We start from the raw sequence: 26,342 nt of genomic DNA, 5'->3' as shown, positions 1-26,342 counted from the left end.
TTCCTTTTTCTATTTCTTCTTTATATATAATACATATTCACATTTTCTTGTGTCTTTTTAAAACAATCATTAACTTTTAAAATCTATTCTAATTGTCTGCCTTTCTGTTTCCTTGTACCCCAGGCATCTTATGAGAAACATTTTGATTTTAAAGAGAATGTGGTATTTATTGACCCTAAGCAAAGTTAAGACTGTTGGACACATGCCTGAGTTACCAGTACAGGGTAATGGCTGCCATGCATTGGTGGCAGCAGTCTGTCATGAACTTCAGACAACAGTGTGGGCCTTTTTAGGTACATGGTAGAAGCCAATCAGACAACATGTCCCTCATTGAGGAAAATGTGTTCATTAAAATGATCATATGGACTTGTAAGCAGACTCCTCTGTTTTATATAGAAGTAAAAAGAAATGCTTTTGGACAAGAATTAAAGAAACATATGTATTTTATTAATTTAGTTTATTATGAAAATATTTTTTTCTTTTTTGGTACCAGGGGATTGAACTCGGGGGGCACTTAATCATTGAGCCACATCCCAGCCCTTTTCTTTTCTTTTTTTTCTTTTCTTTTTTTTTTTTTGAGACAGGGTCTTGCTAAGTTGCTTAGGGCCTCTCTAAGTTGCTGAGACTGGCTTTGAACTTGCAGTCCTCTTGCCGCAGCTTCCCAAGCTGCTGGGATTACAGGTGTGCACCACCATTCCCAGCTTTTATGAAAAATATTAAATGGAAACAGAAGTAAATAGTATAATAAATACCCAAATACTCCAGATTCAACAATTTTTAAGATATTACCAATCTTTTGTATCCATCACTTAATTTTTTGTTCCCGAAAATTTTAAAGCAAATCTTAGACTTCATCATTTCATTCCTATATACTTAATATATATCTTTTTAAAAAATGGTCATTTTTCTTACCTAAAAACAATGCCGTTGCCATATGATACCCAGTTCATATTCTTAGCTTTAACATATTTTAGGTGTCTCATGGTTTAATATGAATTTTCTAAGGATATTTGGTTATCTTTAGTATAAATATGCAAGATTCTCTAACAAATTGATGGAGAATTAGAGGGCAGATGAAACAGATTATACTTTCTGTGAAAATGTATTTCACAGGGCTGGGCATCAAACCCAGGACCCACACTTGTGAGACAAGTGCTCTACCACTGAGCTATATGTTCAATCCTATTTTCTGTGAAAATTTGAATACTGAAGATCTTACCTTTCTTGGGACTGCTTCAAAAGGGTTTGCTTGAATACATTGATATGTTTATTTTTTAAATTTCAGATGATGTACAGGAAGCTTATAACTTAATTAAGGATCTGGAGCCTACTACTCCTCAGGTAATTGAGAATGTGGAAAGTAGAACTTTGGAACTATAGCTGGGCATATTAGAGAAAAGTCCTGCTTGTAGAATCCCCAGAGAAACCATGTATATTGATCTAGGAATGTTTTATGAGACTTGATATGAGAATCAATGTTCTGGGCTTTTTGATGTGGTTAAAACTCCCTTACATGAAGTTGATTCCTCAAAAAGTTAAAGTTTGAAAATATTAAAATATATAATTTTGATGAAACTAACAGGTATATACACTTATCTCATGAGTATAATTGCAACTTGTCCTTCTCCCCCATTAGGTTGGTAATTTCTTATAGTTAGGGACTTTATCTGTACTGTAGCTCTAACATTATATATGCTAAGTACATAGTAGGTATTCCCTTTATTGAATGAAGGACTGAATGAAAATATTGCCAGACTTCTTGGAGTATAGACAATTATGTGTCTCAAATGTATTAAAAGTTTCACCATCTGGGCTGGAGTTGTGACTCAGTGGTAGAGTACTTGCCTAGCACATGTGAGGTACTGGGTTCGATTCTCAGCACTGCATATAACTAAATAAAATAAAGGTCCATCAACAACTAAAAAAATGTCTTTAAAAAAGTTTCAGCAACTTTTGTGCTATTTTTTAATAAACATTTTTAAATAAAAATTGATAAACCTGCTAAGGAAGGTATCTATTAAAGAATTAAACCAAGTTTGAAAACAGGGATATAGATGAGGCCCCAGACTCCCAAAGAAAGAATGTCTTACAAATATGAATCAAAGAATTTTTTTTTTCTTTTTTTTTTTTTTTTTGGAAAAGGATCACTAGCAAAGGAAGGTATTATAACATTGGAAAGGGAAAATATATATATGATTTGAACACAGAATAGCAGTGACTGACAGGGTAATAAAAATGATCACAGAAAACATCTTACTGGGGTTTTTTCCCCCTTTAATTGAAGTACAAAACTTACCTCCTGGAGTTTCCACTGTTATTAAGATTGGAAGTTTAGCTGGGTGTGTTGGTGCACGCCTATAATCCCAGTGGCTCTGGAGGCTGAGGCAGGAGGATCTCAAGTTCAAGGCCAGCCTCAGCAATTTAGCAAGGCACTTAGCAACTCAGCAAGATGCTATCTCTAAATAAAATATAAAAAAGGGGGACTGGGATATATCTAAATAAAATAATAAAAAGGGAATGGGGACATAGCTTAGGTGGTAGAGTCTTTGCCTTGCAAGCACAAGGCCCTGGGTTCAATCCCCAGCACCGCAAAAAGTAAAAATAAAACAAATTTAAAAAAAAAATATATATATAGGCTGAACTGGGACTGGGACTGTAGCTAAGTGGCAGAATGCTTGTCTAACACTTGTGAGACACTGGGTTCGATCCTTAGCACCACATAAAAATAAACAAATACAATAAAGGTATGCTGTCCATCTACAACTACAAAAAAACTGAAAAAAAAAAAGAAAAAAAGAGGGCTGGAGATGTGACTTAGTGGTTAAGCACCCCTGGGTTCAATCCTCAGTACAAAGAAAAAAAAATAGGTTGGGAGTTTACAAATAATAGTGAATTCTATTGTATGGATACATACCTACTGGAAATGAAATGAAAGTCTCCTACTTCTTTCATTCAAGCCAGGGATAGAACAGAGAAAAGTACTCAGTGTATGGAGTACCATGCTGCTATAAGGGATTAACTAGAAAGATAACTATCTTACCACTGTACTTCTTCTTAATCAGTGTTATTGTACATTTCCAGGAGTATATCCTCAAAGGAGTGGTTAATGCAGCCCTTGGTCAGGAAATGGGTTCGGTGAGTATGAATTTACTGGTAATCCATAGTTTGCAAAGTTATAGATGTGTGGAAAAGACCAAAACGGGGATCAAAGTGCACCAGTAACAAGCTTACCCCCAGGCTCTTCTACAGTTCCTTTTAGTTCTTCAAAATCTCCAATCCAGATTCCATTGTTTAAAAAAAAAATCTGTTAGAGACAAAAAAGAAAAAGAAAAAGAAAGCTTTAACCCTAAAAATTGATGCTTTGTATAAAAAGAGTCCTATTCTTTTTTTTTAGTTGTAATTTGACAATGTTGTCATTCAGTTTCAGGTTATCATTTTATAGTTGCTTATGCTTGTAAGAATCAATATTGTTTTGGTCATGACTTAAATCAAGGATATATGTTAGATCTTGACAAATATGGTAGAAACATCAAGTGTAATACAAATAAAATAGTTTTACCATATCTTCTGCATCAGCTGTTTTGTTTTTCAGAGGGATCATATGAAAATTGCCCAGCAGTTCTTCCAGTTGGTGGGAGGATCGGCCAGCGAATGTGGTATGTTTGAAATTTATACTAATGACCATGACACACAAGTGGATATATATACATACATGCATACATACATACATTTCACATTATGAAGTAGAAGGTCAGAATATTGGAATTATCTTTTCTGAATATCTTAGTTAAAGTGGAATGAGAATGAATAAATAAATAAATAAATAAATAAATATTTACTCTTTAGATCATGAGTGTTTTAAAAGTTTGAATCAGTTTTAGATGTGAATTGTTACTTTTTATTGAATTTTCAACAGTTCTTTATATAATTGATCATCTTGCAGATATTTTTTGAGTGAAAAATATGTGGCATTTTTGCCCATATAAAAAAATTAAAATATTTAAGTTTATCTTTTCTGTAATAATTTCTCACATGGATATTAAGCTTAGATAAATAGTGGATAAAAGCACTCAGAGAGTGCTTTTTTACTGTTGTAGCAACCTATGTTCACATATATTTCCAAGTAATGGTCTTTCATTTGTCTTATGAAAGTATTGATTTCAAAATTCAGTTTAAGATTTGAGAAAGGACTATAAAAAGGGATGACAGACAGTATGAATTGATCTGGCTGCATATACCAGTGGTCTATAACTGACATCTATTCTGATTAATGTTATTCATGCTGAACTGATTGTTAGATATTTTTATTGCCCCTGTGATATTCACAACTGTTTCATCAATACTGTTTTGTGGAATAACATTTCCTTTCCCTGCTTTATTCATTCATTCATCTAACAAAACTATATTGAGGTATTGGGGATGGATGTAGCAGTAAACAAAATGAATGAAACTCCCTACCTTATGGAGCTTACAGTCTTGTGGAACAGATAGACTGGGAACATAAGGCATAAATAGGTTATAAGTGCTATGAAAAAAAATATTGAACTGGGTAGAGTCTGGGAATGCCAGTGGCAGGGGTCAGGGTTATACTAGTCCTTTGCTACCTCAAATAGGAGACTGATAACCAGACAGAAAGTTGGATTGGGATAAGAATCAACTGGTTCTATGACAAGTTATTTCTCCATTTGAGATTGGAAGTGCTAGGTTGTCTTAGACAAGTGATAAAGGAGATCAAGACACATTAAGTGTATAGATGTTAGAGTTGGACAAGAGAATCAAAGTCCCTAAAAATGATCTAGGGAATACTATAGCCGGTGTACCTGCAGAGTACTTGTTCATTTTGTACTTTGGGAGTTAACCCCCAGAGAGATTATTAGTCACTCAAATGTTGTGCCCTCTATTTTTCTGGGGCTTGATCCACTAAACATAATCTGTAATTACAGAATCTAGAAAGATGTCTTGGAATATATTCTTATATCTAAGTTGTAAAATAACTCAATTTCAGCTAAAGAAAGCTTTTAGTTTCGTTAACTTACATGGTTTCTTTTTCCCCTCCATTTCAGATACAATACCAGGGAGGCAATGCATGGCTTCATGTTTCTTCCTGCTTAAGCAGTTTGATGATGTTTTGATTTACCTCAATTCATTTAAGGTCAGTATAGAATTATCTAAATGACTGCATGTATGAAATACTATAAATAAAGTGTCAGAAGTTAAAATACTCTTATAGATAAGATAGCCCTTTTTCTCTGGTGGCATTAGTGACATCAAGGAATTAGCCCAATTCCTTGAGATTATTTTATATTTATCCAATGTAACTAATGGTTTTATATTTTATATGTTAATGCTTTTTAACATAATGCCCACCCTTGGGATATTTTTCAGAGTTACTTCTATAATGATGACATCTTTAACTTTAATTATGCCCAAGCCAAAGCAGCAACAGGTAATACCAGTGAGGGTGAAGAGGTGGGTACCAATTTTTTTTTTTTTTAAAGAATGACATTTTCTAAAGCACCAGATTTTTTTTAGGTACCAGGGATTGAACCCAGGGGTGCTTAACCACTGAGCCACATCCCCAGCCCTTTTTAATATTTTATTTAGAGACAGGATTTTGCTGATTTGCTTAGGGCCTCACTAAGTTGCTGAGGCTGGCTTAAACTCCCGATCCTCCTGCCTCAACCTCCCGAGGCCCTGGGATTACAGGTGTAAGCAACCATACCTGGCAAGGCACTTGCTTTTGAAGACATTTGAATAATTCTATCTAAAAGCATCTTTATCTTTTTCTCATAAAATTAATGGTCAAGGGTAAAGAATATTAAAGATTCTTTTTTTCTTAGATTACATTTAAAACTACAATGTGACTAGACACAAAGGTTTTATGACATTAATATTTACCTCTTTTTGATAAGTTTTATAAAAGTATAACATATATAGAAAAGTATACAAATTTCAAGTTATACCCTTTGATGAATTTTCATGAAGTGACATACCCGTATTACCATCACCTAGATCATGAAACAATATCATCATAACCCTCAAAACCCCTCCTCTCCTTTATAAGTCAGTCCCCTTTCCCCCAGGGCCAATCACTGTCCTGATTTCAAACTCTATAGATTGATTTGTTTGAAATTTTCAAAATAATTCATTTGAATTCTTCAGTTTAATTTTATATTAATCTATAAAAGTACAGTGATTATCAGTCTAAGGCAAGCTGATAATGTATATTTTGACTACAAAACCATTCTCCATTTTATTCCTTTTCTTTCCTCTTGTTGCAGGTGTTTCTCTTGATCCAAAGCGAGAAGTTGAAAAATGATTACATTTACCTCAGTTGGTTAGCTCGGTGCTGTGAGTCTTCTTTTAAATATACAGTAATAATTCTCCTTTTATTTTTCTTATTTTACTATGTTTTGAAAATTACATTAAGCATTTTCTAATCTTTAAATTTTTTTTTGTATTTTGTTCTATAGAATGAGTAAACACTGAAATTAAAGGTTGTTAATGCTACTCAGTAAGAGTTTGCCATGTGAATGTGTTATGTAAGTCACCCTATGATTAGTTCCACCATTCATTACTGACCTAGTACTTATAGTCCTGAAAAATGTCAAGTTCTTCTAGCTCGTTAAGGTTTCCAGACTCTCAGTGTTCAGTGTTTTTTGTGTGAAATGATACACTCTGATTTTACCTTTTCACTTTGTAGGCCCAAAAAGTGCCAAAAATGTAAAAAATGCAGTTTCTTAATACACTATATAACGTATAAGCTCTCTCATTATTTTTTCTTGCTCCTCTTTTTCCATTCAGATTTCAAATATGCCACTGATTTTTTGCTAAAATTTTTTAACAGTTAGGTTTTCTTTTTTGAACATTTTTTTGAACATTCATTTACAACATTTGTGTTGTAAATGAACACAATACCTTTATTTATTTATTTATTTTTATTTTTTTATGTGGTGCTGAGGATCAAACCCAAGTGCCTCACACTTGCTAGGCAAGTGCTCTACCGCTGACCTACAACCCCAGCCCAGCAATTAGGTTTTCTAAGTGAACTGAAACTGTGAATAGGATTGAATGAATGATAGGTGTCCTCTTTTAAGCAAATTGGCAAAGTGGAAACTACAAGAAATCAACCCAATCTAAAAGATATGTGAGTCTGAAATATTTTAAATGTAAAATTCCAATAGAAGCCAGCTTAATGCCAACATTGCTAGCTTTCCATGTAAGGCTATTCTACAACTACATTATATATTTAGGATATAGATACAAATTCATAGAATAACAAGATGTAAAAGTTATTTCCTTTCTTCTTTCTTTTTTCCTCTTTCTGTTTGTTTGTTTGTTTGTTTTGTTTTGTTTCAGTACTGGGATTGACGACCTCATGCATACTAGAGCTTCATGTATACTAGGCAACTACTCTAGCACTGAGCTATATCCCCGGCCCTTTTAAGGTTTTATGTTGAGGCAGGGTCTCCCTAAGTTGCCCATGCTGACCTCAAACTTGCAATCCTCCTCCTCATCCTCCCTGGTAGCTGGAATTATGGGTGTACACCACCACACCTGACCAGAAGTTACTTCTTTTTCACTTAAAAACCATAAATATTTGTTTGCTTTTATAGATATCATGAATAAGAAACCAAGACTAGCCTGGGAACTTTATCTCAAGATGGAAACCTCTGGCGAGTCCTTTAGTCTCTTACAGCTCATTGCTAATGACTGTTACAAGGTAAGTCTGAGTCTAGTAAAGAGAAAACTGAAGATGAGCATTACACTGCCACAGCAGCTGAATATTAGGGAAAAGTATCCTGGAGCCGAAGTGGTTATTGGTGAGAAGATTTTTGCATAGTGATATCAGAAATGTCCTTTTATAAATTAACTGAACTCAGAGGTGGACAATATTTATAGATATATCATTCAAGTATTCAGCTGGTGGTTGAAAATTTGATTCTAAAATAATGTCTAGAGACATAGGTTGGGAATTGTTGTCAACATTTAAGTAGTAATTGAAAGCCTTAAAGAAAGTGAGATTTACCAAGTAAGGAAATAAAGTGAGAAGAGTTACAAACCAGACCTTGAGGAATGTTAAGGTATAAGTGTTAGACAGAAAATGCAAAGGAACCAGAAAAAGGGGATAAGAAAATAGTCATAGTTAACTGGTTTGTGTGTGTGTGTGTGTGTGAGAGAGAGAGAGATAGAGAGAGATTGGGGGGAGATGTGTTGGGGGCAGTTGAAAAGACAGAGAAAAGTAGTTTGGGGTCTTATCCTATAGATTATAAATTAAAAAAAAATTAGCCTCAAATCCTAGAAATTTCTATTTTTAGAATATCTCATCCTGTTGAAAAGATGGGAAAATGTCAGATAAAGAGAATGTAGTGTTAAGCTAATCAATAACAGCTTGTTTCAAAGTGAATCATTACCAAAAAAAAGAAGCGAATCACCAGTAGAGAAGGATTCAAGACACTGGAAACTTGAAAATAATGGTTTAACATGATTTGGTGGGCAGCAATGTGGTTAAGTAAGTTAGGGGAGGCAGAGGGAAAGAAAACATTAAGAGACAGGAAATGATTTCAATTTTATATGTATTAAATACCAAGTATCATTGGAGCTCCCAATAGAGAGAATATGAATAGGAAATTGACAGAGTGAACCCAGAAAAGTATTTAGAAAAATCAGGAGAGGAAAAATGATTTTCATTATTCTTTTTCTAGTTCCTATTTATCACAAGCCAAGGAAGGGGAATGTTAATTCTGCACCTAGATAGTAATATACAAGAACTGAGATGACAGTAACTGGTAGAGAAGAAAGTCAAATTAGGAAAAAGGTGCAATGAGGATCATGTAGACGAGAGACTTTAAATCTGTGATTTTGAGGATAAGGAAAAAAATTATGGTGTCACCTTAAAAGGGAAAACAGGGGTTTTGAATTTAGGGATGTGGGGTTGGGGAGTTCGTTTTCTTTTACAATGATGGGTAAAATTATACTGTAAGCTACGGAAAAGGGAGATTAAAGATTCAACAGAGTACAGGCATTTTTGGTGGAGTAAAGCTGTAGAGGAGATAAGAGTGGGATAGAGTTAAAGTCAAGAAGAAATAACCACGGTGCAAAGCAATTTGGCTATCTGTCATCTCATAGCCTCCCACAAGCCTGATGGTTCAGTAAGAAGGGCTCATACACACACACACGACGATGGCCCAGCAATTGCACTCCTGTACATTTATCCCAGAGAAATGGAAACCTCTACCCACACAAACACACAAATGTTAATAGTAGTTTTAGCTTTAATAGTCTCAAACTGGAAACAAAGTCTTTATGTAGGTGAATCATCAAACAAACAAAAAAAGAAACTATGCTGAGGAATCTGACTCATTTCCTAATGTTTAAGTGCTGATGGCTTTTAAGCCTCACTCCTGCCTCTTCCCTTTGGTCTCCACGTCTGGACAAAATGATGAGAAAACCTGGATGCTGCCTCCCTTTGTGCCATTGGGTGATTCAAACCACACAAGCCTTGACCCAGCTCAGGATCCCTCACCTGGATTTCACCCCTAGCCCCCAGGCCAAGAATCCTTGTCCTGCTTTCCCCAGGTCATATCAGATGTGCTTGAGAGGTCTGCTCTGCTCTCCAGAGAGCCCTCAATTATATATGTGATACCCTTGGGTATATGTGACATCACCCACTCTCAATACCAAAATCAAAACTTGGTGGGTGTCCCCTCCTGCTTTTTTTGCAGGATAACCAGAACAATACCCAACTATTGTTAACATGGAGTAACTTGGATTAACAAGGATAAGACATGGTGCCTGTGTGAAGATATCCAATCTCAAAAGGTCCCCTACTGTGTTTTTAATATGTATGTGAAATATATATCATTCTTGCCGGGCATGGTGGTACACGCCTATAATCCCAGTGGCTCAGGAGGCCGAGGCAGGAGCATTGCAAGTTCATAACCAGCTTCAGCAACTTAGCAAGGCCTAAATAACTCAGCAAGGACCCTGTTCTCTAAATAAAAATATTTTAAAAAGGTCTGGGAATGTGACTCATGGTTAAGTGCCCCTGGGTTTGATCCCCAGTACCAAAAAAGAAAGAAAAGATATACATTATTGAAATGACAAAATTATACAGATAGAAAACAAATATGTGGTTGCTAGAGGTTAGGGATGGTGAGCAGGGACCAGCATGCGTGTAACTATGAATGGTAACCAAATCTTTGTAGTGATGGAATAGTTCTTTATCTTAATGGTGGTGGTACATACATGAATCCACACATGTGGCAAAATGACAAGTCAACACACAGTATCATGTCAGCTTCCTGGTTTTGATATTATGATACTGTAGTGTAGTTACATAAGCCATAACCATTGGGGGAGTCTGATAAAGGTGCAGATAACCTCTATCTTATCTTTGTAACTATCTACAGAGCTGTAATTATTTCAAAATAAGTTTTTTAAAGAAATGAACCAATTAGAGCAATGTAAAATGCATCTAACAAACATAATGTTGAGTCAGATGCAAGACACAAAAGAATATTGTAGTATTATCTCAGTTTATATTGTTTAAAAATATATGGACTGAAGGCAAAACTATAAAAGAAAGTAAAAAATTAATGGACCATAAAAGAATAGTAGCTACCTTTTGATGGGGAAGGGAGAGGATTATGGTCTGGCAGCGATACACAGAGAGCTTTTATTTTGTTTCAGTGTCTTGACCCTGAGTGGTGGACACATTCACATTCACATTATAGTAGTAAGCTGTACATGTATGTTTCCTGTGCCATTCTATATTCGTGACATTTTATAATAAAATATTTTAAGAGAATGTAGGTAGAAGGAATAACCTTGAAAAGAATAAGAGCGAGAGCTAGGCAGAAAGAAGGGGAAGATGAATGAAGGTGTAAGTATTATTTGAAGTGAAGGGAAGAAACTTATGTTTTCTCTGTAAAGTAGAAAATTGAGCTAAACTAAGAATGCAGTAGAGGCCTTAAGGAAATTGCCAAATCTTTAGACAAATATTAATAGAAGGAATGGAGAAGTACCTAAACCACACTGAGTAAAGAGGGTGCCCAGCAACTTGGAAGCCTAAGTTATTGGCAATATGCATTTACAATTGCCATTCAAAAAAACTCATCAAAGCAAGACTTAATGGTCTTCAGCATGTTCCAAGAGGTCAAGGAATGTGCAGTGTACTTAGGAAAGATGTCTGTCAAAATGGATTACATATTTAAGAAATTGAGTGTTTAGACTAGTGTCTGTCAAAATGGATTGCATAGTTAAGAAACTGAGTGTTTAGACTAGTGGTCAGTATACATCTAGGCATTTTGAGAATTTAAGAATAGGGAAAGACCACTCTTGAATTAAACATGATCAGATTAACATAAAATGAATCATAGTACTAATATAAAAAGAATATATTAAAGAGACTTGAAAAATCCCCAGTTCAATCAGTCACTTAGGGTTTATCCTCAAGATTGGAATATAATTAGAAGAAATAACAAGGCTTGATGACAGTATAACTTGGCTATATGTAAAAAAAAAAGTTGCACTATTTAAAATGGATTTAAACTGAATCTGTCTTCAAACTGTGCTTTTCCTTCTCATTTTAGTTAGTTGAAATTTAATTTGCTAACTGAAAATATTGTCATTACCCATATCACTTATTTCACACGGTTCTATTTTATGTTATCTATATGTTTAGTGTCTAATTTTTTCACCATAATTATTACCATAACACTTTCTTTTATTTAGATGGGCCAGTTTTACTACTCAGCCAAAGCTTTTGATGTCCTAGAGAGGCTAGATCCCAACCCTGAATACTGGGAAGGCAAAAGGGGTGCGTGTGTGGGCATTTTCCAGATGATCTTAGCGGGGCGAGAACCCAAGTAAGTAAACAGAGAGAAGATATTACCACTATTCATTTTTGGTGTGTGAAGGGAAATAATTGTTTTCTTGGATGGTATCTTCTAAAAACTTAAGGTTATAATGACATTTTATAATACTGAAAAAATGTTAAGATGTTATTTCTTTTTTTTAACTGTGAATATTTTAAAAATTTTTATAGACTTCATTTTGATTCATTGTATACAAATGGGGTACATCTTTTCGTTTCTATGGTTGTGCATTATGTACATTCTAAAGTTCCTCCATATATGCAAATGCAAAAAGTAAAGAGCAGAAGGATATATAGTATTCTGTAATATGTATAAAAAGCGGGTGGGGTAGAATAGAAATGTGTGTGTGCTGCACTTCAGACAGAGCACTAATCTCCAAATTTATAAAGAACTTACAAAATTTTACACCAAAAAAAACAAAGAACCCAATCGATAAATGGGCCAAGGAACTGGACAGACACTTAACAGAAGACGACATACAGGTGGTTAATAAATATATGAAAAAGTGTTTAACATTTCTAGTAATTAGAGAAATGCAAACTAAAACCACCTAAGATTTCATCTTACTCCAATTAGATTGGCTATTATCAAGAACACAAACAATAATAGAAGTTGGCGTGGATGTGGGGAAAAAGGCACACTTGTACACTGCTGGTGGAGTTGCCAATTGGTGCAGCCACTCTAGAAAGCAGTGTGGAGAATCCTCAGAAAACTTGGAATGGACCCACCTTTTGACCAGTTATCCCACTCCTCAATTTATACCCAAAGGACTTAAAATTAGCATACTACAGTAACGCAGACACTTCAATGTTTATAGCAGCTCAATTCACAATAGCTAGATTGTGGAACCTACCTAGATGCTTCAACAGATGAATGGATAAAGATGTCATTTCTGACCATCCTCCAGAAATGTCTTGCTTTTATAGAATCAAATCATTCCAAATTATATATACTAGAACACTGAATATGCTACAATTCTTACATAGAAGGGCAAGATGTATCTTTTGATCCAAATGAATGGCCATTTTCTTTTTGTTGTTGTTCACAGTGCTGGAATAGCCATTTTCATAAGCAAAGTCTTTTTTCTCTTTTTTTTTTTTTCAACTGTTGGCTTTTTCATGTCTTAGTTTAGGCCTCAAAGAATTATGAATGAAGTGGATATGGTTGATAATTCTGTTTTTTCTTTTGCCTTTTGATGTTTCATGAAATACTAAGACATTAGATTACAATAAATTAAGTGGCTCATAGCTTCATTCGAATAAAAATTAAGACACTTAAAAGCTAAATTAAGTGTTCTAAAATAAATTAATGGAATATATTTGTTACTCATGTGTGAATAGAAATTATGATAATTTTGTAAGCAAATAATCTATCAAATATTACTTCCTGCCTTGTACCTATATCTAATCCTAAACAAAAATTTAAAAGCATTTAGTCAGGTGAAAGAAGGTGTGGGGGAAAAGAAGCAGAAAATATGAAAATATTGTTAGGGAAGTGCCAGAGACAGTTACATATAGGTCTGGCAAAGCAATAAGCAGGTTTTAGTAAGCATTACTTTAAATGTTTTAATTTTAATCAAACTTAATTAGTTAAAGCATAAATGCTGGTCATTTGCCAATTTTTTTTGTGTGTGTAATGCTTGTGTTTGAACCCAGGGCCTTATTCATATCAGGCAAGCACTCTACCAACTGAGCTATATCCCTAGCCCACAAATCTTATTCTTTTATGCTTCCCTCCTCTGTGGCTTTCCTGACCAAATTTCTTGAAGTAATCACCTATTCCTCTAGCTTTATAAAATTTTACAAATATTAATAAGACAGGGATGTCTGTCTACTCTTACCACTCCTATTTAATATAGTACTAAAAAATCTAGCCAGAGCAATGAAAGGAAGAAGTCAAATTACCACTGTTTGCAGATTATATGATCCTATACCTGGAAAATGGAAAAACAAACAAACAAAAAAACTCCACCAAAAACCTGCTAGAGCTAATAAACAAATTTGGCAAAGTAGCAGGTTACAAAATCAGCATATAAAAATTAATAGCTTTCTTATATACCAATGGACATATCTGCTGAGAAAGAAATCCAGAAATTAATTCCATTCACGGTAGTCTTAAAAAAATAAAAATCCTAGGAATATATCCAACCAAGGAGTTGAAAGAGATGGTGAAAGACCTCTATAATGAAAACTATAGAACATTAAAGAACAAAATTGAAGATCTCAGAAGCTGGAAAGACCTCCCATGTTCATGGATAGGCAGAATTAATTTTGTTAAAATGGCCATACTGGGGCTGGGTTGTAACTCAGTGGTAGAACACTTGCCTAGCATGTGTGAGGCACTGGGTTCGATTCTCAGCACCACATGTAAATAAATAAAGGTCTATTGACAACTAAAAAAAAATTTTTTTTAATGGCCATCCTACCAAAATCAGTATACAGATTCAGTGCAGCGCCCATCAAAATACCAATGACATTCTTCACAGAACTAAGAAAACAATCCTAAAATTCATTTGGAAGAAGACCCAGAAAAGCCAAAGCAATTTTAAACCAAAAAAGCAATGCTGGGGGCATCACAGTACCTGACTTCAAATTTACTACAGAGCTATAGTAACAAAGGCTTCATGGTAGTGGCATAAAAACAGACACGTAGACCAATGATATAAAATAGAAGACACAGAGATAGACACACACAGATACAATCTCTGATCCTTCACAAAGGTGCCAAAAATATACACTGGAGATGTTTCTGGGACAACTGATTATCCATATGTAGAAGAATGAAACTAGACCCTATCTCTTACCCTGTACAAAAATCAACTCAAAATGGATCAAAGACCTCAGAATTAGACCAAAAACTATGCAACTCCTAGAAGAAAACATAGGGTCAATACTCCAGCTTTTAGGTTCAAGCAGTGACTTTTTCAATAGGACCCCTAAAGCTTGGGAAATAATGCTAAGCATTAATAAATGGAATGACTTCAAATTAAAAAGCTTCTGCCCAGCAAAAGGAACAATTGGGAATGTGAAGAGAGAATCCACAGAATGGGAGAAAATTTTCACTAGCTATTGTTCTGACAGAGGATTAATATCTAGAATATATAAAGAGCTCAAAACACTTTACACCAAAAGATCAAACAACCCAATTAATAAGTGGGCAATGAATTAAATAGATACTTGTCAAAGGAAGAAATACAAATGGCCAAAAAATACTTGAAAAAGTGTTCAACATCATTAGGAATTAGGGAAATGCAAATCAAACTACACTGATATTTCATCTCACACCAGTAAGAATGACATGCATAAGGCCCTGGGTTCAAGCCCCAGTTCTGAGAGAGAGAGAGAGAAATTATGTCATTAGCAGGAAAAGGATGGAACTAGAGACCATCAAAGTTACGTGAAATAAGTCAAACTCAGAAGGTTGAGGTTCTTATGCTTTCTGTAATATGCAGAAGCTGAAGAGGAAAAAGGAAAACAAATATGAGGATGGATCTCCTAGAAATCAAAGGGAGTCATTAGAGGAAAGGGATCAAAGTGTGGGAGGGGGCAGGAAGACCTGGGGAGTGATATTGGCCAAATTGTATTGTTATGTTTTGTGCATGTATGAATGGCCAAACTATGGAACCAACCTAGGTGTTCATCAATGGATGAATGGATAAAGAAAATGTGGTATATATACACAATGGAGTTTTATTTGGCCATAAAGAAAAATGGCTGCATATGTAACAACAAATCCCATCAGTACATATAACTATAATGCACCAATAAAAATGTGAAAAACAAAAATTTTCCAAATATGGTAGTGATACCCAGTTCTCCTTTAATTTCACCTTAAAGGAGAAATCTAAGGCTCAGACAAATTGACTCATTAGCAGTGGAGCTAGAATTTGAATCCAACTCCCTGAATCTGACTCCTGGATATAGATATGCTTTCTACCTTGTCATGCAAATTAAGTGTAGAAGTAGGAATATTTAGATCATCTGAAGGACAAAAAGATTAGTAGTATGTATTTTGACAATATAGATAAGTAAGAAGAACTTGGGTTGACAAGGAGTATTTTGCAGGATTTCTGTTTTACTATGTAAGAATAGAAATCTAGGAAGTTCAGTTTATCAGTACACCATGAAGGATTCTATTCACAGATGCCCCGCTTGAAATCACACTTTTTTTTTTTTTTTTTTTTTTTTTTTTTTGCAGTGCTGGGGATCGAACCCAGGGCCTTGTGCTTGCGAGGCAAGCACTCTACCAACTGAGCTATCTCCCCAGCCCCGAAATCACAGTTTGAAATCACTAGTTTATTTTGTTAATTTTCATATTTATTGAAATACTTTGTTCTTTCAAATCTTTTCCTCAGAGAGACCCTTCGAGAAGTACTGCATTTACTGAGAAGCACAGGTAACACTCAAGTAGAATACATCATCCGAATCATGAAGAAATGGGCCAAGGAAAACAGAGTGCCTATCTAAATAGCTTGAGTCCTAATCCTAAGAATCAGCTTCCACCTCGACTTAAAATTGGAAATCATTTTCCTCAAGTTGAATATAAGACACAGGGCTCTATTTGATTGACATTTTCCTTCCTTGCTCTTCAAGCCTCAAGATCAGTGACTAAGAGTTTGCCTGCTGACCGAACAAAGTACTGTTGTCTGTGCTGTGGCCCCTGTATGATCCTACTAGCAATAAGACTTTGGACTTATCTGGTGCCTTTCTTCCAAAAATACTTAGAGTACTCTTAGATAGTTTACTGACTTTAAGGAAAGCAGCATATCCTTTTTGATTTTTTTTTCTTTTCACATTTAGCATTTCATGGCATTTTCTCCCAGCTGCAATAACAGGTGTCTTTGATACTCTAGAATCACTATCATTCTATCATCTTATTTTAGCCATTTCTGTACAATATCCCATTTTAGCACAGATTCCATAAAGGATTTTGTAATGCATCTCTGAATCTTGAAGAACAGAGGTTTTTAAGTAGCAGTGTGATTCTAAGAATGGCAGTAAAATCCTCTATCAAGCCATCCAGTCATTAGTAGATAATAGACTTATGGGATTTCTCTTTCAGTAATTGAATTGTTGATGATAATATTTTACTGTGGAGTAAGATGAGTACTGCAGTTTTTAAAAAAGTGAGTACTATGAAAAAATGTGTGTGCTGCCTCTGAAAGTATTCAGGAAACAAATCTCATGACTCACTTCTCCATCATACTTTAGATAACAAAGCAGGTTAGTGTTTTTCTTAATGTATCTGCTGAATAAGCATCATATTTTGAAAGCAGAGCTACAGAGGTTTTATATATGTGTGTTGTGGGCATTTATTAACGTAATGGTGATAAACCATAGATTGTGTAGAGCCCTCAGGGGGCTCCTAGTGGTTGGACTGCCCTCAGTCATGTTCCAGCCCGATGTTTCTGAGCTCTCACAACATAAACCTGAAGTACAGCTGAGCACTTTAAGGCTCACAGCCTACTTTCTGGAAGTAGACCCACATTTTTTTACATATTGGATTACCTTTGTTTCTACATTATGTATTTTTTTTTCTATAAATTTAATGTACTCCATGTTATAGGTCTAGAAAATGCAGAGCATTCCCTATACAGCACAAATGGAAAGAGAACTGAAAGGAAGAAAGAATTCCTACAAGCACTACATTAGTTCTTCCTCCTGCCCCCAGCATCCCACTATGGATGAGAGTTGTATAGATGGGTGATGGGAACATGACGGGGGTTAAAGCTGCCTAGGAGAGAAGATCAGTCACCAAAGATAGCCATTTACCTCAGGACAGTTACAAGGAGTTCTTTCAGCTCTGCTCAGGAAGATGGCCAGTTTTCCTATCATTTATGTTGGACTCAGATCTAATCAGTTCAGAGCACAAATCACAATAAACTGGCCTGAATAACTGGATTCTAGCAAACAAAGATACATCAGTTTTCATATGCCAAAGCTGCTGTTTCCTCATTATTTTGTTTCTACTCTTTCAATAATGACTGGTTCTCAGCATCAAAGGCACTAGTAGATCAGATCTGGGCAGAACTTGCTATAATTTTTTTGAATCATTCTTGTAAATCTTTTCTTGCTTAGAATATTAGGAAGGGCTGGGCATGTGGCTCAGTGGCAAAACATCCCTATGTTCAATGCCTAGTACAAAAAAGAAAAGAAACACAATAGTGGAAAAGACAGATAGAACTCCTCGGTAGCTTTTGGCAGTTAAATTTGTCTTCCAGTGAATTGCTATTATTTTCAAATTTCTTATACTTGAACAACTTTTCCATTAATGGTGATTTACCTTTAAATGAGCTTTTGTTGAGTTTAACACTTAAGATTCCCCCTGATATTTTCCTGCCTTGTGGGGGTGGAAGGAATACATATTCCAAAAAATAGCAAAATTTTACACTAATTTTTAAAAAATTTTTTTGATCTATAGGATTGAGCCAAAAACATAAAGGCTAGTTTAAAGAGAAGTATCATCCAACTCTGTTATTAAGGGTAACTACTACTTCTAAAATGTCTTGACAGGATTTAAGCTACATGGCTGTTTTTCTTACATGTTGTGATATAGGAGAGAGGAAGGCCCAGGCTTAGGAATGTAGTATAATGTATAGTTTATAGCATCATTGTACTGTTTATAGTCCACAGCATAATTATTTGCAAATGGAAAAAAATCTTTTACAATTATTTTTGTACCTCATAAGAATTACACACCATTGTATTATATCCAAATTAAAGTTTATTATGTGGTTCTTATCATGGTATTTTGTTGATGTGGTGAGTGCAGGACTTGGATATGTCATATGGCATCCCCTCTTTATTTCCTGGCCCTAGAGTGAAGGTAGAAAAATAAAGTTTTGGGCCCCATGAGTTACTGTTTACCAGACAGGAAGTAGATATTCCCTAAGCCCTTTCCACTAAGAGTCTGGTGGTTCTTGCTTGATCACATTAGAATTTGGCTCTCTGCTGAATTGTAGCCCATTCAGAATTTATATGACCAGGCAAAGTATAATGCTTCACACATGGAAATCTCTTAAATACTTATTAATAAAGTGTAACCAAATATATAATAACTGGTAGTGCAAGGGACCTGTGAGATCTCACCTCATAAATTTTGGTTCCCATCTAATTATTGTTTTATTGTGCACTAAGCCTTTGCTGGGTGCTAGGGATGCTAAGATAAGTAGTACATAATATTAGCCCTTAAGAACGTCAGTCTAGGTGTCTGGGGAGATAGCTCAGACGGTAGAGTGCTTGCCTTGTAAGCACAAGGCCCTGGGTTCGATCCCCAGCACCCAAAAAAAAAAAAAAAAAGTCAGTCTAACAAAGTATACAAGTTAAACACAATAAGAAGTGATTTATATCATCAGCATCAATAAAGTATTACATAGCCAGGAGTGAAGGTACCTGCCTGTAATCCCCCTGATTCAGGAGGCTGAGACAGGAGGATCACAAGTTCAAAGACAGCCCTAAGCAACTTAGCAAGACCCTGTCTCTAAATAAAAAATAAAAAGTGCAGGAAATGTGGCACCCGTGGGGTCAATCCCCTGTACCAAAACAAACAAACAAAAAGTATTGAGATAAAAGAAGGTTAATGTGAATGTTTATATCCTTGTAAGTGGGATACCTCCTGCCTCATTTGGGAGAAGCAATCAGAAGCTCAACATCTAGCAACATGCCCAAGCTCTTCCCTGTGTTCAACACACACAACAGACTTCCAAGTACTCAGAAGCCGAAGGACTTCTCTGTGGCTTAATACACTTGAAAACTTTCAAGCAAGCAGGCATCATTATCAAGTGGAAATCTACTTTCTACGGGAAATGTGAATTAGTGACTTAGTTATTCCTAGAGGCAGAACTCTCAATGTGACTTAGATGAACAGTCATCCCTTTTCTTTACCCTATAAAATACTTCTGCACTAAGGTTTATATGTACTTTATGATAATGCTCAAACCATAGTCCTACCTGTTGAGAGGTGGTCTCAGAGCAGCAAGAGGCCTAGTAATGTACCTGAAACCTACCTTAACTTTAGACTTTAGGATTAGGAGAATGCAAGAGAACACGCAGTAAAATGCTCAATGAATACCATCAGCTGATGTGTTTGTATTGAGTATGTAGTATAAAGACAGGTTGGCACATTTGTTAGCATCAACAGGGTTTCTTTAAATTCTGAATGTCCAGTGTACACCCAGAGGCTGCTCCAGTGGTTGGATCAAAGGAGAAATGGAGATACAGTAGGTTCATCCTTCAACTGTCCCTCATAGGGTAACACAATTTACAAACCTCAGATATAAGAAATAAGGACCTTGCTAGGCTAAACTTTGGTGAAAAGACAAGGGGCATAAACTGTGGGTACATTTTATCTAATTTGTTTATCATATTTATGTATATTTATGTATACTTATTTGATCAGTTATTTATATCCACTATGCTTGAGAAATGATTTGAGGTAAATCAAAACATCAATAGATAGAAAGCATATAAGAGTAAAGGAAGGATGCTGGGCACAGTGGCACAGGCCCATAATCCCAGAGAGTAGTGATGCTGATGCAGGTGGATTGCGAATTTGAGGCCAGCCTGCACACGTTAGCAAGACCCTGTCTCAAAATGAAAAATAAAAAGGGACTGGTGATGTAACTCACTGACAAAGTGCCCCTAGGTTCAATACTCAGTACTAAAACAGAATAATTGCTAAAGATGGACCAGAAATTCCTTTCAAGCTTCCTGTCAACCAAAAGTAAGGGTCACACACAACCAGATACAAAATTCACAGTTCATCTGTGTGAATGAACTACCTAAGGGAAAGAAAGAACTTGATTTTCAGAGATTTCTGGTTGTTCATGGATTTATAAATTAGGTTTTCTATACTAAACTTGGACATAACTAAATGCTTGAAAAAATTCCAAGGAAATTTTATTATTCCTCTTAAACATGCACAGGTCTATCCTACTGAAAGATAGTTGGACAGTAAGTAATTATACCCGTCTTTCTATTTTTGATTTTCTCTGTAAACATATAATTAGTTATACTCTCCTTTGCTGGTTATTAACTGAGGAGTAATTAATATGGTGGAGCTAAGATGTCATTAAAGTTTTTAAAACTACAAGCACATGCTAGGATTAAAATATAAGTAACAATGGCCTGAAGAATAAATTGAAAAGAAGATAAATGCAGTGAAGTGATGGGATAGTGTAGCTTATACATTTACTGAGAAACTCAAAGGGGAAAAGCACTTGTGGAGTAGGTTAACTAGAAAAGTGGTGCATGCCGAATCCCAGCAATTTGGAAGCTGGAGGCAGGAGGATAGCAAGTTTGAGACCAGCCTGGGCAGCTTAGCAAGACCCTGTTGGAAAATGAAAAATAAAAAGGGCTGGGGATGTAGCTCAGTGGTAAAGTGCCCTGAGTTTAAGTCCCAGTACAAAAAAGAAGAAAAAGAAAAGGCTACACAAGAGAATTTTATGCCACAACTTAAAGTATAAAGAGTTTAGCTAAGTAAAGAAGTAAATTATGTTAGAAGATAGCAGCATAAAAGCATGAGTGAAATTTACAGATGTTTAATCCCAACTTTAATAGTTCTTTCATCTGCACATAGAGATTAATGTGTTCTTTGAAAAACAGTATGACCTTATCTTGTAAATAAGGCCATAGTGAGTTTCATGCTTCTGTTCAGGAATTTCACTCTGGGCTAGATGCCCAAGAGATAACTCCCATGCAAGTGTTTCAGGACATAGGTACAAGAGTGATCCTCTAAGACCCAGCACCTGGTCCATGCTTGTAACCCCAGTAACTTGGGAGGCCGAGGTGGGAGAATCACAAATTCAAGGCCAGCATCAGCAACTTAAGATAATCCTGTCACAAAGTGAATAAAAGAACTTTTGATGGAGCTCAGTGGCAGAGCACCCAGGGTTCAACCCCCAGTAATACACACACACACACACACACACACACACACACACACACACACACACAAGAATGATCCTCTCAGCACTGTACCTAGGAAAAACTTAGAAACAACCCAAATACCACAGATGGAAGAGTGGATGAACAAACTCTGGTGAAATCACAATGAAATAGTGTACACTATAATTTATAGCTTCTTGCAACATTGTGAATGCATCTTAGCAATATATTGCTTACAGTAATAACTTTTTAAAGTTAAAACAACTAAAATATACACTCGAAAGGAAAGCATAGAAGTGGTGAACACAGAAGTCAGGGTGGATTTTCCAAGGGAGCACCAAGGGCTTGGATGGAGAGGGTGCCATACAGATAGGTGGAGATTAGATAGATTATCAGCAAATACTAGTTTTAGTTTTCATGTGAGTGGTGAGTCACAGGGGTCTTTGATTCAATGACTTTAGCAGCCATGATGATCATACCAAGACCCATTGTTTCATTCAGGGTTGCAAAGTGGTGACTTCCTAGTCCAGATTTTTTCCTCTGCTCTAAAGTTCTACACAGAACTTTCTCATTTAACTAATTATTCTCAAAATCAGCTATATGGAAAGGTGAGAGAATAAAATTATTTTTTACAATTTTTAAAGAAATGAATTGGTGCCCTAGCTACCTCCATAGTAATCAATGAGGCTTGCCCTGCTCCTGGGCCAGGCAAGCACTATGCCCTGGGCTATGCTCTAGCCCCAGACTTCTATGGTATTATTATTGAAATCATAGATATTTTATATGATCAATTTATTGAAAACATTTTTCATTTTCATACTCTTGAGTTGTCTAATCTTAGGGCAATAAAAGATCTTTTGACTCCTGTGAACTTTAAAAAATATTTTAATTTTGCAATAAAATACATAAAACATTCCCAAATCTAGGCATTTTTTTCTAAGGAAATAATTGGAGACTTACTTAAAGATACATGCACAAGATTGATGACTGAAATATTGCTTATAACAATTAAAATGTAAGCAACATATATGATCGCTCACAAATATATTCCTATCTAACATGGAGCATGGTAGATACCCAATGAACATTTATTAAGTGAACTAATCAAGGAATATCCAGGGCTGGGGAGATAGCTCAGTCGGTAGAGTGCTTGCCTCGCAAGCACAAGGCCCTGAGTTCTAATCCCCAGCACCGCAAAAAAAAAAAAAAAAAAAAAAAGGAATATCCATCAACAAAGTATCAGTTAAATAACTGCAGGTACATCTACACAATATAATACTTTGAAGTCATTAAAAAGTGTTGTGGTTAATATACTATTTAATTACATTGTGGGCAGAATAATGGTCCCTCGAAATGTCCACATCTGAATTTGCAGAACCCATGACCATGTGGAGCTACACAGCAAAGGAGAACTAAGGTTGCCAGCAGAACTACATTGCTCATCAGTTGGCCTTAAAACAAGGCACTTAGCCTGGAGTATCCAGGTGGTCCCCCTGTTATCACAGAGATACTGAAAAGGAAGAAGGGGGAACAGATGATAGCATGGGAGTGACTTGGCCATAGCTGCGGCTTTGAAGATGGAGAGAGGGAGTCATGAATAAGCAATGCAAACCACCCCTAGAAGCTGGAAAGGGGCAGGAAGTGAGTTCTCCCCTGGAGCACCTGAAAGGAATCCAGCCCTGCCATCAACTTGGTTTTGGCCCTGTTAGACCCATTTTCAGTTACAGAGTATAAAATATATTTGTGTTGCTTTAAGCCATTGAGTTTGTGGTAATTTGTTAGCAACAACAGGAAACTAATACAACATAGAAACATTTATAAGACACAATGTTGAATTTAAAAAGTAGGTTACAAAATAACCCTTTTATGTCACTATGGTTTGAATGTATCATACAAAATTCAAGTGTTGGAAACTTAACCCGGATGGAACTGTGTTAGAAGGTGGGGGCTTTGAGGAGGATTAAAGGGCTTCCACCTTCCACCACATGAGGACACAGGAGGAAGCCCTTGCCAGGTGCTGGCACCTTGATCTTAGACTTCCAGCTTTTAGAACTGTTAGACAATGAATTTCAGTTATTTAGAAATTACCCTATCTCTCTTCTGTCATAGTACAAAATGGACTAAAGTGTGATTCCATCTTTGTGCAGAGTTGTATGTGCTTAGAGATGTCAGGAAAGATGGTCAAGAAAAATTAAATTTAGATATTTATTAATAGTCAATATACAGCTAATAGTAGCAGAAAAAATGAAGTTTGTTGTTCTCAAATAATCAAAAGACAGGAAGTAGGTGGTTATTAATGTGAGTTCAATGGAAGGGAAAATGGCCACCAGGCCATTATCCAGTGAGCCCACAGTAAGATGGAATTTGGCCCAAACTGCATTTACTACCTGGTCCCCCAGCTCCAACTGGGGACCATGAGGATGGACACTGTGTACCACTGTCTACTAAGACTGTGTGCATGACAGTCCTCAAAAGAGATGAGGGCTGGGGAGATAGCTCAGTCGGTAGAGTGCTTGCCCTGGGTTCGATCCCCAGCACCGCAAAAAAAAAAAAAAAAAAAAAAAAAGAGAGATGAGTAGCCTTTAATGTACTGCCACCTGAGTAAACGGGCATAGGTCTTTTTGGGACATGACTAGAGAAATCATTAAAGTAAATGCATATGGTGATCATTACATGACTGTACCTCTTCCAAAACTCATGGAGCTGGACATTCAAAATAGGCAATTTTGTATAAGCTTAAAAAAAAAAAAAAGAATCTCAGGTTTTTCATGCATTTGTGCTCATTCTCTATGAACACAACTACTATTCAGAGATTGGAATTAGACCTGGGCATCAGTCCAGGGTGTCATTAGAACTACCCCTCCCCCCCCAAAAAAAAGTTATAGGAACACAAGAGACAAGAACGCTTCTGATGGGGGGAGGTGAGCACAAATTGCAAACAATTAAGTTAGATCAATAGATGACACTGGATTTCTCCACTGCAACTCTGGACACTTCATTATGATGCAATGTCTTAAGAATTCTGAGAAGTATTTCCAAGTAAAAGTTGCCATTGAAATATGTAATAGAAAAAAATATGTTTCAGACATGTACATAACATAAAAATATCCCCACCTGGGAGTGGTGGTGCACACTTGTAATCTCAGCAAATCTGGAGGCTGAGGTAGGAGGATCTCAAGCTCAGGGCCGCCTGGACAACTTGTTGAGACCCTGCTTCAAAATTAAAAAAAAAAAAAAAAAAATGAAAGGGACTGGAGATGCAGCTCAGAGTAAAGTGCTTGCCTAGCATGCTCAAGGCCCTGGGTTCAGTCTCTAGCATAAAAAAAAAAAAAAAAACGAACTCCTAAAAATGTGCTCCATCAAAAACATGGAAACAAGGGAACAAACAAAAGAAAAAAAGAAGACATCATAAGAGACAGAGGCTCCAACTTAAGCAAGGGGTCACAGGAATGCCAGGATGATGGTGGAGAGCAAGCTTCAAGGCAGCTGGGCAATGTTTTCAGACATAATACAGGGCTCCAAGACACTCATTCAAGAATTCAAGATCAAACACACAGAATACCTCATTTATCAATGCGCTGGGCGGCGGGGAGAATTTGGAGGTCTCATATATATATATATATATATATATATATATATATATATATATATATGCTAGAAAACTAAACAAATGAGAAGATAATTACTAAAATGTTCAGGAAAAGAAATTATTCATACTTCAAGGCTGAGCTATGAAAGCATGTATGTGGTCACAAAACTGTAAGCACTGAACACTGATTCAACCTAAAAGTGATGCAACTGTATTAGGAGGATGAGAAGATGGGAAGTGTCCACATTGAACTGTGTGTGTTTTTACATGTATATGTATATATTTTGTTGTGAAAGAGTGCTAAATCCTCATGTTTTGTTGCATTATAATACATGCAATCTGTTTAGATATAAAGTATCTAAAATGTAGTTTTGAGAAGCAGAGGAGACTGAGCAAAACAAAAAAATCAGAGATAGCCAGATTGCTAGAAAGCATTTGGCCCTGCAGCACAGAAGCAGCATTGTGAACAGCTCCCAGCTGTTTATCAAATGAGATGGAGAAGAGCAAATGCAGAACTCTGTGTCAGAAGGTAAATGCCAACTAGGTGGGTACATGGCCCTGGGGTCCCCTGACATGCATATTCATCAAACAGCTGCTCCACAAAAACTCATCTTTCTCAAAGATGAATAACCAAACCAAACAGACAACACAGCTTAGAGTTTACAGAAAATTAAAGCAAGGGAGAAATAGGGAAAGGAACAAGAAAACCAAATGTTAGGAATATCACAGAAAATTGATGACTAAGAGAATTGGTGCACATACATGGAACCTATAGGCAAATATTCTATTCTAGCAAAAAAAAAAAAAAAAAAGTAGAAAGTAGTATTATGACTGGTATTTTTATCATTTGAAGCTGACAGATCATGTCACAGGTGTATAAGTGCATTTTACAATATCGAGTTAAATGCAAAATGGAGAGAAAGAAAAAATACATTAATTTCATCATTGGACATTATAGACAACTTCCAAAGCAACTGAGGATTAAGGACA

The 26,342-nt window shown here is 35.9% G+C and overlaps 1 protein-coding gene across 1 annotated transcript; it reads left to right on the top strand.

Annotated features, from left to right (window-relative positions):
• Window positions 1-1,084: 1,084 nt before the first annotated feature.
• Window positions 1,085-18,619, top strand: LOC306667482 (intraflagellar transport protein 56). Its single transcript, XM_079150147.1, has 9 exons — window positions 1,085-1,341; window positions 3,082-3,135; window positions 3,593-3,656; window positions 5,064-5,152; window positions 5,386-5,469; window positions 6,282-6,351; window positions 7,617-7,723; window positions 11,737-11,870; window positions 16,234-18,619. Exons 2-9 carry the CDS (start codon window positions 3,127-3,129, stop codon window positions 16,343-16,345), a joined length of 669 nt encoding a protein of 222 aa, XP_079006273.1. The 5' UTR covers window positions 1,085-1,341; window positions 3,082-3,126; the 3' UTR covers window positions 16,346-18,619.
• Window positions 18,620-26,342: the final 7,723 nt, after the last annotated feature.

Source organism: Sciurus vulgaris, assembly GCF_902686455.1.
Source record: "Sciurus vulgaris genome assembly, chromosome: 8".
Classification (NCBI taxonomy): domain Eukaryota; kingdom Metazoa; phylum Chordata; class Mammalia; order Rodentia; family Sciuridae; genus Sciurus; species Sciurus vulgaris.
Note: the sequence above shows the minus strand (reverse complement) of the source record. Positions and strands in the feature narration are given on the sequence as shown.